At 46.5% G+C, this 25,086-nt stretch overlaps 1 protein-coding gene across 3 annotated transcripts in view; it reads left to right on the top strand.

The window, feature by feature from the left end:
* The window catches only part of TSTD2 (thiosulfate sulfurtransferase like domain containing 2), a 131,613-nt gene extending 122,706 nt beyond the window's left edge, over positions 1-8,907 (top strand). For all 3 annotated transcript variants that reach the window (XM_068234321.1, XM_068234322.1, XM_068234320.1), the window contains 2 exons: positions 5,626-5,764; positions 6,296-8,907. In XM_068234321.1, coding sequence (XP_068090422.1) covers positions 5,626-5,764; positions 6,296-6,525 — 369 coding nt within the window. In that variant the 3' untranslated portion in view covers positions 6,526-8,907. The remainder of the gene's footprint in view (positions 1-5,625; positions 5,765-6,295) is intronic.
* Positions 8,908-25,086: the final 16,179 nt, after the last annotated feature.

Raw genomic sequence — 25,086 nt, 5'->3', positions numbered from 1 at the left:
ATTGACAGGTAATCAGTGGGTTATTACAGGGGAGAACAGATGTAAATATTGCACTGGCGAATTGATAAGGGGGGGGGGGTCTGAGGGCAATCTGAGCGTGTAGGTGGGTGATTGGGTGCCCGCAAGGGGCAGATTAGGGTCTGATCTGATGGGTAACAGTGACAGGTGGTGATAGGGGGTGATTGATGGGTGATTGATGGGTAATTAGTGGGTGTTTAGAGGAGAGAATAGATGTAAACACTGCGCTTGGGTGGTGATCTGATGTCGGATCTGCGGGTGATCTATTAGTGTGAGTGGGTGATCAGTTTGCCCGCAAGGGGCAGGTTAGGGGCTGATTGATGGGTGGCAGTGACAGGGGGTGATTGATGGATGGCAGTGACAGGGGGTGATTGATGGGTGATTGACAGGTGATCAGTGGGTTATTACAGGGAAGGACAGATGTAAATATTGCCCTGGAGAATTGATAAGGGGGGGTCTGAGGGCAATCTGAGCGTGTAGGCGGGTGATTGGGTGCCCGCAAGGGGCAGATTAGGGTCTGATCTGATGGGTAACAGTGACAGGTGGTGATAGGGGGTGATTGATGGGTGATTGATGGGTAATTAGTGGGTGTTTAGAGGAGAGAATAGATGTAAACACTGCGCTTGGGTGGTGATCTGATGTCGGATCTGCGGGCGATCTATTGGTGTGGGTGGGTGATCAGATTGCCCGCAAGGGGCAGGTTAGGGGCTGATTGATGGGTGGCAGTGACAGGGGGTGATTGACGGGTGATTGACAGGTGATTGACAGGTGATCAGGGGGGATAGATGCATACAGTACATGGGGGGGTCTGGGGGGGGGGTCTGGGGAGAATCTGAGGGGTGGGGGGGGTGATCAGGAGGGAGCAGGGGGCAGGGGGGGATAAAAAAAAATAGCGTTGACAGATAGTGACAGGGAGTGATTGATGGGTGATTAGGGGGGTGATTGGGTGCAAACAGGGATCTGGGGGGTGGGCAGGGGGGGGTCTGATGGGTGCTGTGGGCGATCTGGGGCAGGGGGGGAGGGAAATCAGTGTGCTTGGTGCAGACTGGGGTGGCTGCAGCCTGCCTTGGTGGTCCCTCGGACACTGGGACCACCAGGGCAGGAGGCAGCCTGTATAATACACTTTGTAAACATTACAAAGTGTATTATACACTTTGTATGCGGTGATCGTCGGGTTAACATCCCGGCGGCGCTTCCGTATGGCCGGCGGGATGTTGCGGCGGGTGAGCGGCGGCAGGCGCCGGCGGAGGATCGCGTCACGGATGACGCGATCGCTCCGCCCATGCCCCTACAAGGACCGCCGCCATTTGTCTATACGGCGGTCCTTGCGGGGTCCACTTCCCGGCCGCCATTTGTCAATACGGCGGTCGGGAAGTGGTTAATAAAGTTATCACCATGGTGATAAGGCATGTAGTATTCAGGAAACATTTTACCTCCGGCAAACCTAAAGTTAACTCTTCTGTCTTTAAGTTAAGGTGAGATCTCTAAAGTTAACTCTTCAATTCTTAAAATAATCAGAATTCTAAAGTTAAAGACAGGCTGTTAATTAACTGTATGTGAAAATAACTAGAGGAGGTAACTTAAAGGGATACTGTACGAGGGTCGGGGGAAAATGAGTTGAAGTTACCCGGGGCTTCTAATGGTCACCCGCAGGCATCCTGTGCCCATGCAGCCACTCGCCAATGCTCCGGCCCCGCCTCCGGTTCACTTCTGTGATTTCAGACTTTAAAGTCTGAAAACCACTGCGCCTGGCACAGACAATACTTGGCCTGCACAGTACGCTCCTGGTGACATCAGCGGGAGCGAGGACACGACAACGCAGGCGCAGTGGTTTTCAGACTTTAAAGTCTGAAATTCCAGAAGTGAACCAGAGGCGGGGCCGGAGCATTAGGGAGTGGCTGCGTGGGCACAGGATGTCTGCTGGGGACCATTAAAAGCCCCAGGTAAGTTCAACTAATTTTCCCCGACCCCCCTACAGTGTCCCTTTAAGGACTGAAGTGATAAGATAACTCTCTCACTATGAAAACTTATCTCTACACCTTAATAAGGCAAGATTGATGTGTGGTGGTAAGTTTTGTTTTTTTTTTCCTTGCCTTTTTATCTCCATCATGATCTTAGTGAATTGAGGCCTTTGTGTTGTTTACCACAAAATAAAGATATTTATGAGGAGTTTTATACACATATTGCCAGATGAGTGAGATGTGGAAGAAATTAAGTTTAATGACATTTTGCCTAAGTGGAATATGCGTTGTTTACACGTATGATTTAAGTTGTTGTTTAGGCAATAGGTTGTCTTATTATACTCCTTTATATGGTGATAATCCTGGCTCACCAATTATTTTTTTACCTGTAATATAGAGATAAAGTTAGGCATAGGAGAGTGTAGATTTGTGTTAGGCACTAGAGGTCAAGGTTTGTGTTAGGCATAGGTTCGCAGAGTAAACATTTTTTTTTTTTTTTTTGCTTTACCAGCCAAGGTACGATGTATTCACTTACATCTGACCTTGGCCACATCTCTTGGCAACTTCCCACACTGGCTGGCCAATTTGAGAACTGGCTACACTTCTGGCTTTGCTTTGCATATCATGTTTTCAACCACAATGTCTCAATCTCTAGAAAGATCTATAAGTATTCCACAACTTTTGAAAAGTTTAAGGCAAATATTCAGTTTGCAATTTAAAAAAACAACAAAACTTTAATTCTGTTTTACTGCCTCAAAATGTGCCTGAGAATCACACATTTACTGTATATGTCTCTTGGGGTGAATTCATTTCCCTTTCTGAGGATTATTCCACACTACGATGGACCAGCAGGATCAGGTAGCTGTCCAGTCTGGTGGTTGAAGGTGCTTGCACTATGTGCGAAGTGGAAGTATGCCATATCATTGACTATGGCAACACGTCTGCTATCGGTTAATTATCTATCCGATTAGGAATGACTGTTGTGGCAACAGATATACCCATATTGTGTAAAATGGACTTTGTGAATAGGCCCCTAGGAAAGCATGGGTCCGTTCTACATGTCCATTAGTCCAATCCTGGCAGCAAAACCTTGTGTCAATTGACCTTCACACTTGTCTCTTCCTTCCCAGCTTACACTGTTCAAAAGACTTCTCACAAGCACGACAAATAAGAGGCAGAGAAGGTGATCTTAAACAAGAAATAACACTCAGAGGTGAAGCTAAGGGCAAAGGCAACAACTTGTCAGCAGGGCAAGGGACACTACAGCTTTGTGTATTAACATTAAAGTATAGACTAAGCACAATTTCTGATGAGCTGTGGGACTTGCCTTAGCCACATGGAAAGCAATACAGTCATGTTTCTGTAAGATACAGTTCAATCTTACATGGCCATATAGCATACCAGTATACATTTTCAATTAAAACCATAACTCTCTGTGAAAAAGTATTGTTTTATTTTATTGGTCTCGTAGCCAGGTCCCTAACAGTCAAGGGCACATGGAGATATTTACTCTAATGGTTGTGGTAGAATGGAGCAAGGAAATATGGAGAAAGTGAAGCAGTTGCTTCTAAGTCAGATTACGGCCAAATGGGGCTCTGCGCATGGGAGCCATTTGGGGCCCTTTGCATGTTTAGAAATTATTTGGTACTGGAAGACGTGTGGACTTGAGATGTGGTAGAGATACTAAGTGTTGTGTAGGTTTGTTACAGGCAGTATGGAAAATGCCACAGAGATGGGTACTGTAGAAATTCTTGTGGTCACATAGATTGTTTTGCCATCCAACACCTTCCAATCCTCTCCTATCTTGCTAACATGAAGTCTTTGTAGTTGGCAGTTGTTGAAGACTCCCACTGAGTCCTTCTAGCCAAGCTTATGCTCCATATACAGCCCCTAGACACCAGCTCAGCACAATCAGGGCAGGCATGTAAGTCGACTGGAGCAATTAGTGGGTTGCAAATGGCCGGGAAATAATGATGTCGCCTGAGAAGTACCCAACAGAAAGGTACCATGATAGGTCCTCACTCCTGTTAAAATTATTGTGCATGTCTCGCTTTGGGCCCCAATTCACACAGGCATATCTAACTAGCGGTACTGATTCTGTGCACCTTACATCTGAGGGACTTCTTTGAGAAAATAGGTGGTTAGGTCTCAAAAGCTAGCAAAGAGCATCCTTGTTGCCCTCTGGTGTCAGTGTCTGGTCCCTTTCTATCACTGTCCTTCCTCCCCAGCATTGTTCCAGTGGTTTGAACACTCCTCCTGCACACCACTGTTTACACCAACCATGTTTTGTTTTTTACACCAACTTTTTGTTTTATCGTTAACGTTTCCATTTCAAAGATGATTACCTTGTATCCAGGGGCATAACTAGAAGTCACCGGGTCCCTGCTGCAAAAATCTGGATGAGTCGCCCCCCCCACCCCCCCTCCGGGGTGCCCGCTCAGGGCCGTTTTGGGGGGGCAGGAGGGGTCACAGCATGAGGGGAGAGCATTGCACATCGACGGGGAGGGGGGACAGTCCCCCCCTCTCACCTCGGGCTCTCCCCTTTGCGCTCCCCTCCAGCATCTATTACTGGCAGGACACATGCCTCCATCCACCGCCGGAGGTTTCGATCTGTAAGTGCTTCACGCTACTTCCTGTTTAAACAGGAAGTAGTGTGAAGCACTTAGATATTGGAGATCTCTGCGGTGGATGGAGGTATGTATGGCTGCTCCCACTGCTGCCAGTAATAGATGCTGGAGTGGAGCGCAAAGGGGAGAGCCCGAGGTGGGGGGGGGGGGGATCGACTGTCCTTCCTCCCAGCCAATGTGCAATGCTCTCTCCCCTCATGCTGCAACCCCTCCTGCCCCCCCCCCCAAACCACAGGTGCAGGGGCTGCAACCCCTGTTGTTATCCCCCTGCTTGTATCCAAACTCTGGAGCTAGTACCAGTACACGTAGTCTCTTTCAGTATAAAAACTGCATTGCAGGGCTTAGGAATTCTGTGCATAACTGTCTTGTGAGAGAATATGCATGTTGTAGGGTCAGCCAACAATGGCAAAAAGCAGAGAGTGTGTTGAACATTTTTGATTGAGCCTGCATGGGAAGTAATGAACATTCTAGAGAAGACCATGTCCTAACTCGATGCATGCAGTGGTGGCATGTATAGTAAAGTTTCGATGAACAGTAAAGACTGTTACTCCATTATTTTTGAAAACCTCAGTAAAGGCTTGCAAAGAAAAAAAAGCTGACTAGTTTATCATTGTTGTGCAACTCTTACCCTCCTCATGTAGCCTTCTCCTTCAAGAAGGCGGTCTACTCTGTAAGGACCATGGTACAGCTTTCTCTGTCAGCTGGTTCTAGCACACGTTAGAAACCCTAGGTGCCTTCAGAAAACAGTGGGTATGAATTGCACGGTAGTACTGGACTAGTCAGCAATAGTCCTGTACTTAGTAGTCCATAAAGTTATTAAAGAGGCAAACATAAGAGAGCTGCAAAGTTTCATCTCCTTCTAATCAATAAATAATGAAGTTCTTCTGCAATTGGAATATTCTCTTTATATTCCTTTTAGATGCAAAGCTCGGTTATCACACCAGTGTGTAAATAAATGATACAAAATATTTTTGTTCAGAGTATATATATCTCTCACCTTATTTTTATTATTATAACAGGCTGTTTGTAAAGATATCTACCAGCTGAAGGGGGGCATCCATAAATACCTGGAGAAGTTCCCAGATGGCTTCTTCAGGGGAAAGCTGTTTGTTTTTGACGGGCGTTACACCATTTCTTCTAATGATGACATCATATCAAGTAAGTATTGCAGCACAGTGGCAACCCAGATTTGTTGAAATGTAACCCTAAAACTATGTGCATATCTTCAACCACTGTCACTCACACAACAACGATTAAAGATTATTTCCTGGGACAGTTCGTACAGGAACATTGTACAGACATGCTGCTCTGCTCAGTGTATCCTGTTCTATGGAGAAAGGAGGGTGAGTAGTGGCGCCCTGCTGAAGGAATGTCAGAGGAATAGCTGTTGGACAGCGATCTGCCTGCTAGATCACTGAAGGAGACCAATGACGACTGAAGACACCTGTACACATTTTTTCATTGCTGTTTGAGGCAATCCGGAATGATTGTTTTCGCCAAGGAAAATCTAGAGTGGGTACAGTACGCACAGTTACCCTGTCCTGATATATGTAAATATATGTGACTCTGTGGACTGTAGGGCCTTGTTACATCTTGAAATCCAGTCATGAAAAATGTTTTCTCTGTTTTGGCTCTTTCATTTATCCATAAGCTGCGCATCTCTTATTTTTGTTTTATTTTTACTACTAGGTTGCCGTTATTGTGGCAGCGCCTGGGATAAATACAAGTTGTGCTCCACCCTCCGCTGCTGCCAGCTGGTACTTACCTGTACTGAGTGTCAGAAGAAAGGGCTTACAGCCTGCTGTCCTGTGTGTCAGCAGAAAGGGCTCCGCATACAGCGCCACACAGAACAACAACACTTCAAAGAAGAATGTGAATGCACTCAGAACCGACCCAGAATTCCTCTAGAAAGTCTTTAAGTTGCCTTCTAACAATAGGTTTACCCAGGGCAATTTTTATTACTATATATCACTCTATTGATGGAATGATAGAGCTGCACCACCTCAGTGATTATTCATGTATCTTGCAGCTCTGTCAGTTTCACAATTGTTAATACCATTCTTAAAGTTTTATGAAGTTGATATAGAGATATGAAATTGTAATTTAGATCCAATTTATCTGCATTTAGACAATGAAATCAAAGTGCTTTTATAAGTGAGCAGATTTTGCACAGCGCTCTGAATATTTGACATATAAATGAAAACTCAGATTTAATACACTTGAATATTGGTAAGCCATAAATCAATGTCTGAGGTTTTTTGTTTGGACATTTCCAAACTATATTCTACTATATTCTATACACACACACCTCTTGTGCAATACTTTTCACAGGTCATGTAACACAATGGGATCTTTCACACTTTTAAATAAGAACTCCGCATGCGGGTATGAAAAACTTACAACCCTGTAATAAAATTTTGAAGACACTGTGCCTTTTCCCATTAACAGTCATTGAGGTACTGTGGCAAATTGCGCGCGTTGTAATACAGACGAATACGCATAGTGTCTGTAAATCACATGCAAAAAAATGCAGGTTTTCTGCGTTGACAAGTATGAACTTTCCCTGCGGCCTCTTTCAGATGGACAGCTGAACTGCACGCTTGTCGGGTGGTCTGTCAGCAACTAGCGCCTTCCAGCTGAGGTTTAATGCAGCCGAATTGTAACTTTTGGAACCCCACATGTGTCAGTGTTTGTGCACATGGGCGTATATTTTTTATAATTGCATTTTATTGTCTAGATATGCCCTTTGAGGCCCACTGACCTTGTGACACCACGGCTGTGTGATTTTGCTAGATTAATTTTCAGGGCAAAAGATGATTATTTTTATGAAAATACAATGAACCTTAACAAAAAAAATGCATTTTTATTCCCATTGACTTCATTGCATTTCTGCAAAATTTCTCATTTTTATGAAATGGTTGACATTGCAAAAATGGCCATATTTTCACTTACCACAGCCATAGGGAATATTGGTAGCTGACCTCCCCCACCCAGCTTACTATAAAGTGGCCATACAGTACAGTAAAGGTGGTCATACACTTGTTGATGATGGCCACCAGATTTGATTATCAGATAGATCCCTCTCAGATCAAATTTGATCAGAGAGACGTCCATTGCTGCGATACACACAGTACACAGATATCCAATCTGTAAAGCCACCTCCACCTGCCGGGTCCCCCAGGTCTCCCCCATCTATAATGCTCTCCCGGCCTGTGCAGAGTACTGCAGCGGAGTGTACGCTCACCTATCCACCGGTGCCTCTCCTTTCTTTTTCTGTCTTCTCTCTGTTGCAGCCATGCTGCACGTACATGACCACGTATATGCTGTCGGTTCATGGGGTACAGGCATCGGGAGGGAGCAGATTTTAGATTGGGAGGGGGGGACCAACCAAGAGTCAATCGCTTGTCCTGAAATCGAACTCCACTGCCCCCGCGTGCCCGACCAACCCCTTTTTTGAGCAGGCTCTTTCCAGCCTTCACAATGAATATTTTTTATCGACTTTGGACAGAGATTGATCAAAATGATGAATGGGAGGCTATGTTGCTATATCAGTCTCTGGCAGATTCATTCACAGTAATCGAATCTGCTGGAAAAATCAAATAAGTATATGGGCACCTTTAGAGAAGCATATGGTTTCACTTATCCTCACTTATCCTTTTAGAAATGTTTGAACTTGTAACTCTGGAAAGTGTGCATTACAGACCTAAGCAATTCAGTATTGGAATAATACTGTACTTTCTTCTGCAGTCAGTATAGACCATACATGTCAAACTCTGGCTCACGGGCCAAAACTGGTCCTCAGAGCCATCAAATTTGGTCCAGAAGTGGTTTCCCCACTTTGCATTATGGTTGGCCCACTCTAGACCACCAGGGAAGCTTTATTGGGGGTAAAGCACTAGATCACTAGAAAAGCCATATGAGGGAAGGAGAGGGACACTAGACACCAGGGGACTGTATAGGGAGGGAGGGAGGAACTGTATAGTGGAGAGAGGAGGGCCACTAGACTTCGAGGTTGGCCCGCCACTTGGTGCCAGTATTTAATTTTGGCCCACTTTGAATTAGAGTTTGACACTCCTGGTATAGACCATTTAGTGGGTATTGGACAAGATTTTCATAATTTTCACATAATATGGTTTGCATGGCTGGCTTTCATCCCAGAAGGAACTCATCGTGAAGGAAGCCATAGTTTTTCATTTTTAGGGGATGGTTGTAAATCTCAGGCAAGAACAGCAGCAGCAGCTGAACTTACCATGCGTGAATTGCACTTGGTTTTAATTCAATAAAGTATAATTTTTCCTTTACATTTCATGTTTTTTCCTTGATTATTCCAATGTGAAGAGTCATGCAGTGAACTCCAGCTTGCAGAGTCAGACACTACTGATGCCAAGAGTATGACAGCCAGGCAACTGGCAGATCTGCAGGGGCGTAGCAATAAGGAGTGCAGAGGTAGCGACCGCATTGGGGCCCTTGGGATAGAGGGGCCCTCCCTCAGCTGCAGTATTGGCATTCTATTGGTCCTGTGCTCATAATAATCACTTCTATAGATACTTCGAATAGTGGTAATCATTAACAAACTGTTCCCCATCCCCTTCTTGCACCTCTGACACTGTTGTTGCCATTAGCAGGTTTTGGCGCACCGTATCCATTGTTACGTATAGAGTGCATGGTGGGGTGGGGGGGGCAATGTAAACTTGCACAGGGCCCGTAGCTCCTTAGCTGCGCCACTGCACACCTGGGTTTAAATCTCGGCTCTTCTGTTCAGTAAGCTACACCTATTCAGTAAGGAGTTTCTTGGGCAAGACTCCCTAACACTGCTACTGCCTACTGAGTGCGCTCTAGTGGCTGCCTCGCAAGCGCTTTGAGTCCGACAGGAGAGAGGCACTATACAAATACTGCAATTATTATTTTCCGAAAGGAAAAACACAGGAGCCTCCTTATTCCTGGCAATTCAGGTTGTGTTTTAAAAGAACCTCAGGAGCCATAATTAAAAGGATACTGAGCAGTTTTAAAAACACAATTTGTACTTACCTGGGGCTTCCTCCAGCCCACTGTAAGCCGCAAGGTCCCCTGGGGTCCTCCCGGCTCCTCTCCCAGTCCAGCTGGCGGCTCAGTTAATTGGCTACTTCCGTCTGAAGTCGCCAGTACGAGTCCCCGCCACACACATTACACATCAGCACGCCGGCCACTATGCGTCATCACGGCGGCCGGCATGAGAGTCCTGGGCTGAAGGAAGCCCCAGGTAAGTACAAATTGTGTTTTTAAAAGCTGCTTAGTAACCCTTTAAAACTTTATATACACACAGGGCTTAATGTCACTATGTGACCTGTATTAGAAAAATCGCACCCCACATTACTTTTTTCCTGTTTTCATACAAAAGGCCATGTTTCATTCTCCTCTCCTGCTTCCGACATCAAATGAGATCAAAATGTGAATAATTTATACTGTAATAGCTGCAGTAAATCATTTTTTTTCTTGTAGGCTTCGCCCTCTGCCATTTTGCTGGCCATAAATGGGTCGACGCGGCAGCTCAATTAGCTGCCGGATCAACTCCCACCGCGTCCCCGCCGCCGTCCGGATCGATTCCCGCTCATCCCCGCGGGCGCTTCCTTATCTTCCGCTTGACTCCCCGCTGGCGGGGATCGAGCGGGGAATCGATCCGGCAGTTTATCGGACCTGTCGGAAATTATCAATCGAGCCATTAGCGGCTCGATTGATATGGGGAAACGTACCATGTATCCCCAGCATAACACCACCACACTGAAAACATAATCTTGAAGTGCTGTTTGGTTTTGCCCCCTCTTCCAGGTTAGGCTAGGGCAGAGTTTGCAGTGATAAGACACAAACTCCACCTACTTTATTCAATAATTTTAGTTTATTCCAAAAGCAATTTTTTCCAGCCTAAAACTGGGCATGGACTTTGTAGACAGGATAACGGCAGCTGCTTAATGGGTGTCCATTGCAGGAGCTATAGATACACAAACCACCAGATATCTGATGGTAAAATGTTATTGGTACCTTGTGTAGCAATTAAAACACCATTCGGCATGCATGTACTTCTACACACACACACCACTTTCTGTGGATTGATGACCATGGTTGGAGGCATGTGCACATCTGTGCTCCAGTTTCTGTGTGCACACGTGTAAAGCATGGTGATAGACATGAGCAAGGAATTGTTTGTACAGTGGGACTGTACCAGGGGCTATGACCTGGTAGCAAAGTAGTCATTTGTCCACTAGGGGTAACGGCCCATTGAGGGCCCTTACACCCTGAATGCGTTGTGTTTGTTGCAGTGTGACTTTTTTTTACCACTGCTGTAATGTCCCAAAAGTCACATGTAATATGATGCCCAGCGGATCTATTTCAGAGGGCAATTTCCCCTCTATATAGTTACATAGTTACATAGTTATTATGGTTGAAAAGAGACATACGTCCATCGAGTTCAACCAGTACAAAGTACAACTCCAGCCTGCTCCCTCACATATCCCTGTTGATCCAGAGGAAGGCGAAAAAACCCTTACAAGGCATGGTCCAATTAGCCCCAAAACAACAACAACAACAAATAACATTTGTAGAGCGCTTTTCTCCCATAGGACTCAAAGCGCATAAGCATGGCTCAGACCATTGTGGTACAGAGGAAGAATTTTATAAGTCTGGAAATGTCAGGCTAAACAGGTGGCTGCAGCTTCAGCAAGTCCTTCATGTATCCAGGGCCCAGATTGTGCAGGAATTTAAATGTCAGCAGTCCAATCTTGAAGAGTATTCTCCATTCTACTGGTAGCCAGTGCAGTGAGCGAAGGATCGGTGTAATGTGACAGTGGCGAGGCTGGTTTGTTAGCAATCTGGCAGCAGCATTCTGCACTAATTGCAGGCGACGCAGGTCCTTTTTGGGGAGGCCAGCATAAAGGGCATTGCAGTAATCCAGGGAAAAGGGAAAAATTTCTTCCCGACTCCAGATGGCAATCATCCCTGAATCAACATAATTAGGCATTACCTAGTAATTGTAGCCATGGATGTCTTTCAACAATTTAAAGGGGGCTTAGATGCAAGGAAAGCATCTAAGCCCCCTTTAAATGCAGGTATAGAGTTTGCCATTACGACTTCCTGTGGCAATGCATTCCACATCTTAATCACTCTTACTGTAAAGAACCCTTTTTTAAATAAATGGCTAAATCGTTTTTCCTCCATGCTCAGATCATGTCCTCTAGTCCTTTGAGATGGCCTAGGGACAAAAAGCTCATCCGCCAAGCTATTATATTGCCCTCTGATGTATTTATACATGTTAATTAGATCTCCTCTAAGGCGTCTTTTCTCTAGACTAAATAAACCCAGTTTATCTAACCTTTCTTGGTAAGTGAGACCTTCCATCCCACGTATCAATTTTGTTGCTCGTCTCTGCACCTGCTCTAAAACTGCAATATCTTTTTTGTAATGTGGTGCCCAGAACTGAATTCCATATTCCAGATGTGGCCTTACTAGAGAGTTAAACAGGGGCAATATTATGCTAGCATATCGAGTTTTTCCCTTTTAATGCATCCCAAAATTTTGTTAGCTTTAGCTGCAGCGGCTTGGCATTGAGTATGATTATTTAACTTGTTGTCGATGAGTACTCCTAAGTCCTTCTCCAAGTTTGATGTCCCCAACTGTATCCCATTTATTTTGTATGGTGCTAGACCATTGGTACGACCAAAATGCATGACTTTACATTTTTCAACATTGAATTTCATCTGCCATTTATGTGCCTATATAGCCATCCTATCCAGATCCTGTTGCAATATGACACTATCTTCCTGAGAGTTGATGGTTCTGCACAATTTTGTATCATCTGCAAAAATAGCAACATTGCTCACTACTGCATCTACTAGGTCATTAATAAATAAATTGAAGAGCACTGGACCCAGTACAGACCCCTGTGGGACCCCACTGCTAACAGTCTCCCATTTTGAGTACGATCCATTGATCACAACTCTTTTTCTGTCCATTATCCAGTTCCCTATCCATGCACACAGACTTTTCACCAGTCCTTGCATCCTCATCTTTTGCACCAGACTTTTGTGGGGAACAGTGCCGAAGTCCTTTGCAAAGTCCAAGTATATCACATCTACAGCATTCCCAATATCCATATTAGCATTCACTACCTCATAAAAGCTGAGCATGTTAGTCAAACAGGACCTGTCTTTAGTAAACCCATGTTGATGCTGAGAAATAAGATTATTTTCTACTATGAAGTCATGTATAGTATCTCTTAGTAACCCCTCAAATTTGCATACAACTGATGTTAAGCTTACAGGTCTATAATTTCCTGGATCTGATTTCTTGCCCTTCTTAACCACTTGAGGACCCACCCTTTACCCCCCCCCCCCCCCTTAAGGACCAGCGTTGTTTTAGCTGATCTGTGCTGGGTGGGCTGTGCAGCCCCCAGCACAGATCAGGGTGCAGGCAGAGCGACCAGATCGCCCCCCTTTTTTCCCCACTAGGGGGATGATGTGCTGGGGGGGTCTGATCGCTCCTGCCTGCCTGGGTGTTGCGGGGGGGGGGGGGCACCTCAAAGCCCCCCTCCGCGGCGAAATTCCCCCCCTCCCTCTCATCCCTGTCCCCCCTGGCAATCTGGGCTGCATAGGACGCTATCCGTCCTGTGCAGCCAGTGACAGGCTGTCCCGTCACATGGCGGCGATCCCCGGCCGCTAAATGGCCGGGGATCGCCGATCTGCCTTACGGCGCTGCTGCGCAGCAGCGCCGTACAATATAAACAAAGCGGATTATTTCCGCTTGTGTTTACATTTAGCCTGCGAGCCGCGATCGGCGGCCCGCAGGCTATTCACGGAGCCCCCCGCCGTGAATTGACAGGAAGCAGCCGCTCGCGCGAGCGGCTGCTTCCTGATTAATTAGCCTGCAGCCGGCGACGCAGAACTGCGTCGCTGGTCCTGCAGCTGCCACTTTGCCGACGCGCGGTATGAGTGCGCGGTCGGCAAGTGGTTAAATAATGGGAAAACGTGGGCTGTACGCCAATCCACTGGGACTCTGCCAGTTGAAAGAGAGTCACAAAAGATAAGATAAAGGGGTTTATCTATAACTGAACTTAATTCCCTTAGGACCCGAGGATGCATGCCATCCGGGCCAGGTGCCTTGTCTATTTTTATTTTATTTAGTCTTGCCTTCACTTCTTCCTGCGTTAAGTATTTAATATTACAGTTAGAAGATTGAGACTCTTCTGCCTCTGTAATTTGCAACAGTGCTGTTTCCTTTGTGAAGACAGAAGCAAAGAAAGCATTTAATAACTCTGCCTTACCTTGGTCATCCACCATTGAATTCCCACCCTCATCCTTTAGGAGTCCTATACAGTCAACCTTTCTTTTTTTAGAGTGGATGTACTTGTAAAACTTTTTTGGGTTAGATTTGATATCCCTAGCGATTTGATTTTCAGCTTCGATCTTTGCCAGCCTAATTTCTTTTTTACAATTTTTATTGCACTCCTTATAATTGCATAGTGCAGCCTCGGTTCCCTCCTGTTTTAGGACCTTATAGGCATTCTTTTTCCTCTTCATTTTATCCCTAACCTTTCTATTCATCCATAGATGCCTTTTTTTATTCCTAGACATTTTGTTTCCATATGGGATATACATACTACAATATTGATTGAGAATAAGTTTAAAAGCTTGCCATTTCCCTTCAGTGTCCTCCCCTTGTAGTACATTATCCCAGTTCACCAAACTTAGTGCCTGCCTAATTTGATTGAACTTTGCTTTTCTAAAATTCATAGTTTCAGTGGTCCCGCTGCCCCGTGGCCTATCAGTCACCAGATCAAACGTTATCATGTTGTGATCATGGGCGTCCGCACATATGGCAAAACCGGGCATCTGCCCGAGCCTGGCCGCCCGCTGCCCCCCCCCCGGCCGCGTGCCTGTGCAGCCAGCAGGAGGGGAACAGCGCAGAGAAGAGAGAGAGCTATGGGCACAGTGGGGAAGGGCGGACGTCTCCCCCCCCCTTCCCTCACCTTAGGGGGCTCTCTCTCCCTCGCTGTCCCCTCCGGAATGAAGTGTGCAGCGGCTGGCAGCGGGCGGAACTTACCTCCTCTCGCTCCTGCGCCGGGAGTTCTGGTGCCGCACTCTGGTCTGGATCAGGCCAGAGTAGCGGCTAATCCATCCGGCGCGTGCAACGAGAGGAGGTAAGTGCCAGCCGCTGCACACTTCATTCCGGACTCCGGAGGGGAGAACGAGAGAGGGAGGGAGAGCCCCCTAAGGTGAGTGCCCATAGCTCTCCCTCTTCTCTCCGCTGCTCCCCTCCTCCTGCACACATGGCCACTTTTTCTGGGGACATATCCCCCTGGCTACATATACTGGGACATATACCCCTGCCTACATATACTGGGACATATACCCCTGCCTACATATACTGGGACATATCCCCCTGCCTACATATACTGGGACATATACCCCTGCCTACATATACTGGGACATATACACCTGCCTACATATACTGGGACATATACCCCTGCCTACATATACTGGGACATATACCCCTGCCTACATATACTGGGACATATACCCCTGCCTACATATACTGGGACATATACACCTGCCTACATATACTGGGACATATACCCCCTGCCTACATATACTGGGACATATACCCCTGCCTACATATACTGGGACATATACCCCTGCCTACATATACTGGGACATATACCCCTGGCTACATATACTGGGACATATACCCCTGCCTACATATACTGGGACACACATATCCCCCTGGCTACATATACTGGGACATATCCCCCTGGCTACATATACTGGGACATATACCCCCTGCCTATATATACTGGGACATATACCCCTGCCTACATATACTGGGACATATACCCCTGCCTACATATACTGGGACATATACCCCTGCCTACATATACTGGGACATATACCCCTGGCTACATATACTGGGACATATACCCCTGCCTACATATACTGAGACACACATATCCCCCTGTCTACATATACTGGGACATATCCCTCTGGCTACATATACTGGGACATATACCCCCTGCCTACATATACTGGGACATATACCCCCTGCCTACATATACTGGGACATATACCCCTGCCTACATATACTGGGACATATACCCCTGCCTACATATACTGGGACATATACCCCTGCCTACATATACTGGGACATATACCCCTGCCTACATATACTGGGACATATACCCCTGGCTACTTTTTCTGGGGACATATACCCCTGCCTACATATACTGGGACATATCCCCCTGGCTACATATACTGGGACATATACCCCTGGCTACTTTTTCTGGGGACATATACCCCTGCCTACATATACTGGGACATATCCCCCTGGCTACATATACTGGGACATATACCCCTGCCTACATATAATGGGCACATATACCCCTGGCTACCTGTTCTGGGGACATCTATACCGCTGGCCACCTATTCTGAGGACACCTATAGACCTGGGGCTACCTATTTTTGGGGAACAACTGCTGTCAGATTGAGTGTATTTTGGGGAACTGCTGCCAGGTGAGAGGTGAGAGCATTCTGCCTATTTATGTGAAAAGCTGTCTATTTATGTGCCTCATGACTGCTGAATTTGTCTTGTTGCGGGCCTCATGGTTACTGACTTTGTCTTGTTGGAGGCCTCATGATTTGTTGGGGGCCTCAAGATTGCTGAATTTGTCTTGTTGGGGGCCTCATGATTGCTGAATTTGTCTTGTTGGGGGCCTCATGATTGCTGAATTTGTCTTGTTGGGGGCCTCATGATTGCTGAGTTGGTCATTTTGGGGGCCTCTGGATTGCTGAATTTGTCTTGATGGGGGGGGGGGGGGCCTCATGATTGCTGAATTTGTCTTGTTGGGGGTCACATGATTGCTAACTGCGAGACTATGGAAAAAGCTGAATCATCATCATATGAGACAATAGCATTAAACCTACTTTTTCCGCTTTTTAAAACAGAAAATGAAACTGGGAGGTTCTAAAAAAAATGAATAATTTTTTTCAGGAGTACGATGGATGAAATTGTTTATCTTCACAGTTTATTTTCAACTTAATTTTCCATAATGTTCATGTATGAGTTAAAACGTTTGTATTTAGTTTAAATTGCTGTTGGCACTTTGTGATAGTAAAGTGACTTTGCAGTTTGGACACTCGACCTCCAAAAGGTTCGCCACCACTGTCCTAATCTAATGTCCCACCATTGCTTAGTTCATGTAAACTTGTCTCCACCCACGACCACACCCACATTCTGGTTCATGACCACACCCATTTTTCGGCGCGGCGCGCCGTAGCTCCATTTTTTTGGCGCGCGTACGGCAGCCCAAATTTGCCGCCCCGCTTTTTGCTCCCCACTTTTTGCCCTCCCCTGGAAAATTTTCTGCGGACGCCCATGGTTGTGATCACTATTTTAATGCAATTTAACACTACTTGACGCATTCTGACTGTAAGGGCCATGAGCAGGATGCTCTGGTGAAGACACTTCATATCTTCTTCAGGCAAACTGATCATTCCTGATCGTTTCAGCCAGAAATCTAATATTTGTGCAAGTATGAAGTATGTAGTGCCTATGTAGTCTGTCTAAGATACCTGAAATTAGTTACCGTATATAGAGGCTGCCATATTTATTTCCTTTTAAGTAATACCAGTTGCCTGGCTGTTTTACAGATCCTCTGCCGCTATTACTTTTAGGTATGTACCCTGAACAAGCACGCAGCAAATCAGGTGTTTCTGACATTTCTGTCAAATCTGACCACATCTGACAAGCTGCATGCCTGTTTCTGGTGCGATTTTAGACACTACCTCAGCCAAACAGATCTGCAGGGCTGCCAGTCAACTGGTTTTGTTTAAAAGAAAATAGATATGGCAACCTCCATATACTTCTTGCTTAATGTTTCCTTCGTGTCCATCAGCATATGTAGAGTACGTGGTGTCCAGAAAAGCGCAAGACGCTTCACTACTGTAACAAAGAAAAAACAGACATGTCTGAATTGATACTATAGATTGCATAGAATCAACAATCGTTTGTCTCCATTCCCAAAAAATGTTCTGGCTTTATGTTTACTGCGCACCTAGCCTTATTGTTGGAAATTGATAATACATTGTTACCTTAAAAAAAAAGTGGGGCAGGTTAGGAGCACAAATTGTTAGGTATTTGGTTCTGTGAGGTGGTGGAGGTGGTCCTAACCCTATGGCCCATATTCAATTAACCTTTTTCTCCTGGGTTTTCTCCTAGGAGATAATTTTTCATCTTCTATTTAGAATAACCTTTCAGCACTTTGCAGTTGAAAAAGTACCAAAAAATAGGTTGAAAGGTACTGTCAAAACTATTTTATGCATTTTATTGACGTTTGAAAATATCACTTAGGAGAAAACCCAGGAGAAAAGGTTAATTCATATGGGCCTACTGTATATGTTTGATGTTATAGAATATTGCGAAGAGAAAGAAAATTATGAGCTAGAGAAGGACAATGATGGTTATTGTAAGTCACAAGCCAGCACTGGAATATCTGAAGTCCTACTTTTGATGCACTGAGCATGTGCTGTTTTGCACTGCATGGCCACTGCACATTTCATAAGCTAGGCACTGCTCTGGGTGTATAGAACAGCACAACAGCTTGCTGTGTGTGTGCTGCAGCTGTTTTGCCTATTGCTTACACAGTCATAGCAGCATTAAAGTATGGTACATACATTCAATTTATTTTTTACCACTCCCATGTAGTATGAGAGCTTACCTACACAATCTGTTCATTGTATTAAAAATCTGTTGACCCTCATACTACATGGAAGGGGTAAAACTGGGCAGTCATAGGACAATCAAAATTGGATGTGTACACACTTCTCACTAAGGCCTTGTGCACACCGGAGCGTTTCCGCTGTGGTTTGCGATCTGCTTGCGGGTGCGGATCCGCTAGGATAATGTATTTCAATGGGCTGGTGCACACCAGAGCGGGAGGCGTTTTGCAGAAACGCATACTCCCGGGCTGCTGCAGATTTTGGATTGCGGATGCGTTTCTGCCTCAATGTTAAGTATAGGAAAACCGCAAACCGCTCTGAAAAACGGCACTTCAGAGCGGTTTGCCAGGCGTTTTTTGTTACAGTAGCTGTTCAGTAACAGCTTTACTGTAACAATACATGAAATCTACTATACCAAAACCGCTACACAAAACCGCAAAACGCTAGGTGAAACGCTGCAGAAAAATAAGAAAAAGCGTTTCAAAATCTGCTAGCATTTTGCGGATCTGCTAGCGTTTTTTGGTGTGCACTAGGCCTACTAGTTGATCAATTAACCAGTGCACTGCTGGATAGTGGATGTGCAGTGAGCATCCTCTCACTAATTGTTACAGCTGCGTAGCAATCCCTGCAATCTCAGATCCACAGGTTCTAATAATCTAGTCATACCCAGAGTCCACTTGGAAACTTTTGGTCCCAGAGCTTTCTGTCATGCTGCTCCTACGTTATGGAACTCCTCACCTCAGCAGATCAGGACAGCTCCATCCCTGGACGTGTTTAACCTCCTTAGCGGTATGCCCGACACTGTGTCGGGCATACCGCTTGCTGGCCTCAGGAGTCCCCCAAGCATAATTATGGCGATCGAATGGCTGTAAACCCTGTAGCTAGCACTAGGCTAGCTAGTACATGTGTCCAGCTCCCCCCGATTACTGCAGATCCCTGCCGACCCCCCCCCCCCGTTAATACATTACCCCCCATCCTCTGGATCCAGCGATCACGCAGCCTCCCTGCACAGCTTCGGTCTCTCTATGGGGAGGATCGGGTTTGCGCATGACATCATATGCGATCCTCCCCATAGTGAAGACCGGAGCTGTCCTAGGGAGGCTGCGCCGATCGCTGGATCCAGCCTGGGTAATGTAAGAACGGGGGAGCGGCGGGTATCGGGGGGTGCTGGGCACTTCTACTAGCTAGCCTAGTGCTAGCTAGAGGGTTTACAGTCATTTGATCGCCATAATTAAATTTTTAGCACAAACTGGCAAAACCTCCTGAGTGGCGTAACACCTAGAAGGTTTAAGAGAACCCGAGGTGGGTTCTAAGAACGCTAATTGCACACAGAGGCTGGGTCTGCATATACTGCCCAGCCTCTGTTGCTATACCAATGGCCCCCTGCTCTCTGCTTGACCCCCATAAATCATACGCCAAGCTGTCGACACACAGCGTGTCACAGCCGGCTGTTTATTTCTGCATCTGTCAGTCTCGGCGCTCCCCCGCCTCCTCCATAGCGCCGGTCCCCGCCCGTGTCCCTTCCCTCCAATCAGCGGGGAGGGAAGGGACGCGGGCGGGGACCGGCGCTATGGAGGAGGAGGGGGAGCACCGAGAGTGACAGATGCAGAGGTAAACGGCCGGCTGTGGCACGCTGTGTGTCGACAGTTCGGCGTTACGGCGTATGATATATGGGGGTCAAGCAGAGCACAGGGGTGAATGTGGGGCGATCGGTATAGCAACAGAGGCTGGGCAGTACATGCAGACCCAGCCTCTGTGTGCAATTAGCGTTCTTAGAACCTACCTCGGGTTATCTTTAAATCTAGACTGAAAACCCACCTGTTCAGTTTGGCATTTGCAGAAATATAACTTTTGTTGTGTGAATACTTCATCCTACTACCAACTACTGAATCTGAGAGAGCCTAAGCTCTATGGGAGAAAAGCACTATAGAAATGTTATTGTATTGTATAGTTGAGCTAGTCTTGTGAATCCTGATTACAGGAAAGTGATGTGTGCAACACCCAGCTTGTGTCTTTATTACAGTTACTTCAGGAATATTTTTGGGTCCAGTTTAGTATATCGCAATACCAGTAAAGCACAGAGTTGATGAATTCTATCATGAGCAACCTCTGTATCTACAGGCAAAGGCTTTGCCTTATATGTTAACAAATGCTGCAAAACAATTTGGCATTTATGAAGTGACGGCTAATAAATCCACTGCTGAAAGCAAAATATTTCATGGTCTTGCCAACGCAAATATGACAGAAGTTTCTGTTTTACGTGTTTGTCACTTCTACTTTTGGTTAGACATTATACCAAACTCTGCAGCATTCTGTTGCAAAAATGGTTATAGAACAGTGCTTGTGGTATCACATCCTCAGCACACACTAATGCTACGTACACACGCGACAACGATCGTTCGTTCGTTGAGAACGACGAACGAACTTTTAATTGATGAAAGAACGACCTAAGTAAAGTTAGTTTTAAAAGGTGTGTAACGATCTGATCGTTAGAACGAACGTTACATCACGTAAAGCAACTATTGCGCCTGCGCATAAAAATGAAAAGTTTCACGGAGAAATAGTGAAATGCGCATGTCAAGCCTAGTACGAACGACCGTTTCCAACGATGTACTACTTTTGCAAACGATCGTCGTTGGTTAAGATCCGCCGAGACAGAACTTTGTTTTGTAGCAATTTGGCTCGTTCGTCGTTTGCCTTAAAGGGACACTTAAGTCAAACAAAAAAAATTAGTTTTACTCACCTGGGGCTTCCAATAGCCCGCTGCAGCTGTCCGGTGCCCTCGCCATCTCCCTCCGATCCTCCTGGCCCCGCCAGCAGCCACTTCCTGTTTCGGTGACAGGAGCTGACAGGCTGGGGACGCGAGTGATTCGTGTTCCTGGCCACAATAGCGCCATCTATGCTGCTATAGCATATATCATATACCATATAGCAGCATAGAGGGTGCTAATGTGTCTGGGAATGCGAAGAATCACTCGTGTCCCCATCCTGTCAGCTCCTGTCACCGAAACAGGAAGTGGCTGCTGGCGGGGCCAGGAGGATCGGAGGGAGACAGCGAGGGCACCGGACAGCTGCAGGGGGCTATTGGAAGCCCTAGGTGAGTAAAACTCATTTTTTTTGTTTGACTTAAGTGTCCCTTTAACCACTTGCCGACCGCGCACTCATAACGCACGTCGGCAAAGTGGCAGCTGCAGGACCAGCGACGCAGTATTGCGTCGCCAGCTGCAGGCTGATTAATCAGGAAGCAGCCGCTCGTGCGAGCGGCTGCTTCCTGTCAATTCACGGCGGGGGGCTCCATGAATAGCCTGCGGGCCGCCGATGGCGGCTCGCAGGCTAAATGTAAACACAAGCGGAAATAATCCGCTTTGTTTACATTTGTACGGCGCTGCTGCGCAGCAGCGCCGTGAGGCAGATCGGCGATCCCCGGCCAATCAGCGGCCGGGGATCGCCGCCATGTGACAGGGGACGTCCCGTCACTGGCTGCACAGGACGGATAGCGTCCTGTGCAGCCCGGATCTCCAGGGGGGGCCAGGTAGGAGAGGGAGGGGGAGGATTTCGCCGCGGAGGGGGGCTTTGAGGTGCCCCCCCCGCAACACCCGCAGGCAGGAGCGATCAGACCCCCCCAGCACATCATCCCCCTAGTGGGGAAAAAAGGGGGGCGATCTGGTCGCTCTGCCTGCACGCTGATCTGTGCTGGGGGCTGCAGAGCCCACCCAGCACAGATCAGCTACAGCAGCGCTGGTCGTTAAGGGGGGGTAAAGGGTGGGTCCTCAAGTGGTTAATAGTCGGTGGTTCGTTTTTTGTAACGATCGTCGTTGGTAAAGATCGGGGAACGATCGTTACAAACGACTATAGTCGCATGTGTGTACGCACCTTTATGCTTCTTTTCCACAGACTGTTGATAAGCAGTGAAATGCCTCTCAAACTCTCACAACTGCTTGCTGCTGCCTGGCAACTGCTTGCTGCTGCCTGGCAACTGCTCAGATGCCTGGTAACTGCTTGTTGCTGCCTGGTAACTGCTTGCTGAGCACACAGCTCAACAGTCCGTGGAAAAGAGGCCTAAGGCCTCTTTTCCACGGACAGTTGATAGGCAGTGAAATGCCTCTCAAACTCTCACAACTGCCTGCTGCTGCCTGGCAACTGCCTGCTGCTGCCTGGCAACTGCTTGCTGAGCACACAATTCAACAGTCTGTAGAAAAGAGGCCTAAAGGAAAACTGTAGGGGGGGCTAGGGGGAAAAAACGAGTTAAAATTCCCTGGGGCTTCTAATGGTCCTCCGCAGACGTGTTGTGCCCGCACAGCCAGTCCCCGATGCTCTGGTCCACTTCTGGAGTTTGCAACTTTAAAGTCACAAACTCACTATGCCCGCGTTCTCGCTGCCACTGACGTCACCAGGAACATGCTGCACAGACGCAGACCATACTGCGCCTGCGCAGTATGCTCCCAGTGATGTCAGCGGGAACGAGGATGCGGCTGAGCAGGCGTAGTGGGTTTGCGACTCAAACTCTCACAACTGCTTCTTGCTGCCTGGAAACTGCTCACTGCTGCCTGATAACTGCTTGCTGAGCACACAGTATCTACAGGCACGAGGAAAAGAGGCCTTACAATTTAACCTTCAGTAGGACGTGTGAATCCAAAGAACACATTCAAATTGTTCCAGATAAACATTGCTTGCCCTGAGCAGCATATGAGTAAAAGCACCTCACGCGTAACATTTCAAGAGTTGCATTCTGGTTCAATACAACTGATGTATCTCTCATTTCATGTCTGTACAATGCATTTTTATAATTGAACTAGTAAAAAGGCCTGCCAGTTAAAAAAGGGGCGCTAGGTCACAGCCGCTACCCCCCGCAATGCGTGCACATACGCGTCCCGCTTGCTTGTTCCCCACCACTGCCTGAAGTATATGCACACAGGGAGCTGCTTGCTTGGCAGTTGAAAAAAAGCTGTTATTTCCCACAATGCAATGAGAACCTCTGTGAACCACACACAGCAAACTGTCAGATCTGGCCCTGTGTCCTAACTGCCCTGCCTGTGCACATGCTCAGTACAAAAAAGCCAGGGACACACAACCATTCAGTTAATGATCTAGGGGCATTTTATTGTATAGCATATCACTGAGGGCCCTTTTCCTCTGGCAGCTGAACTGTGCACTCAGCAGTTACCAAGCAACAGTGAGCAGTTGCCAGGCAGCAGCAAGCGGTTGTGAGACTTCAACAGTCTTTTCACTGCCTATCAACTGCTCGTGGAAAAGAGCCCTCAGTATCGTCTTTCAACGAACTTATAGGACCACTACCACAAAACATTTTATTTTGAAGCACCCCCACAGTAGTTACATCATTCATACAAAAGCTTCACTGTGTAATTGTTTTAATTTTTTAGCATGATCCTTTAAAAGTCTGCATCTACGCTGACAGACTTTTGTAACTATAAATTTACAATAGGGGAAGCCTTGTCAGGTAAATGAATAACAGATGGTTTGCCCTACTCTCCATAACTGTCAAACTCACGCGCTGTATCCTATACTCCTGCAGCCGCTGCATAGAAAGGACCCCTGCACTTTCTGCCCTGCAGGCATTGGATGAGGCAGGTGTCAGCGCTAGTGTTGTCCGGATCATGAACGATTCGGATCTTTGAGTCGAATCATCCGGATCATCACAATGAACAATTCGGTTCACAGTGGATGAAACAGGAACTGCAGCTTCTGCCTGAGTGCCTGTGTTCAGTGTGGGAGTGAACCCCCCCCCCCCCCCTGTACAGTGTTTGTCAGCACAGTGGGAGACAATACAGAGACTGGCTGGAATTGTGCTTTCTGCCCTTTCTCCAGATCCTCAGTATGTGCACGAGCACAATCTTCCTGCTGCATCTCTCCCTTCCCCATTAGCACACTCAATGTGCCCTCATTCTCCTGCACCTCTCACTCTGTTGCACTCCACACTCTGCCCCACCACCCTTCACTGTGCGTAGATGCAGGAGCTGATGGATACAGGAGACTGTGACATGTGGATGTTGAAAGGATCATACTAAAAAATTAAAACAATTACACAGTGAAGCTTTTGTATGAATGATGTAACTACTGTGGGGGTGCTTCAAAATAAAATTTTCGCAGTAGTGGTCCTTTAAATCTATTGCTGCTGCACAATTCTTTAGCTGTGCTGGGTTACTGCAATAAGGCCTCTTTTCCACAGGTGGACAGTTGAACTGTGTGCTCAGCAAGCAGTTACCAGGCAGCAGCAAGAAGTTGTGAGGGCCCATTCACACTAGAAGCGCTTTTTTGAGCGTTTTGTGATTGATTAGCGTTTTTTAAAATCGCTCCCATTTCTCTCCCATTTACTTTCATAAAAATCGCCACGATTTTTGCATACACGATCATGAAATTGTGGCGATTTTTCCACGATTTTTACCGCGATTTTAATGAAAGTGAATGGGAGCGATGTTAAAAAATGTTAATTAATCTCAAAATGCTCAGAAAAGCGCTTCTAGTGTGAATGGGCTCTTAGAGTTTCATAGGCATTTCACTGCCTATCAAGTGTCCGTGGAAAAGAGGCCTAACACATTTATCCTGCAGGGTGGATAGATTTCACATCTGTGTGGATTCTGGAATGCATGCACATCATGTGGTAGTAATCACTTCCAAATTAGTAACAAGTGACACAGCTGTGCAAGGCAACTTTTATTATTATTGATTTATAAAGAACCAACATATTTCATGGCACTGTACAAAGTAAGAAACAAACATGGAGTA

This window comes from Hyperolius riggenbachi, chromosome 1 (assembly GCF_040937935.1).
Source record: "Hyperolius riggenbachi isolate aHypRig1 chromosome 1, aHypRig1.pri, whole genome shotgun sequence".
NCBI lineage: Eukaryota > Metazoa > Chordata > Amphibia > Anura > Hyperoliidae > Hyperolius > Hyperolius riggenbachi.
The sequence above is the reverse complement of the archived record's forward strand: the minus strand, read 5'-3'. Positions and strand labels throughout refer to the sequence as shown.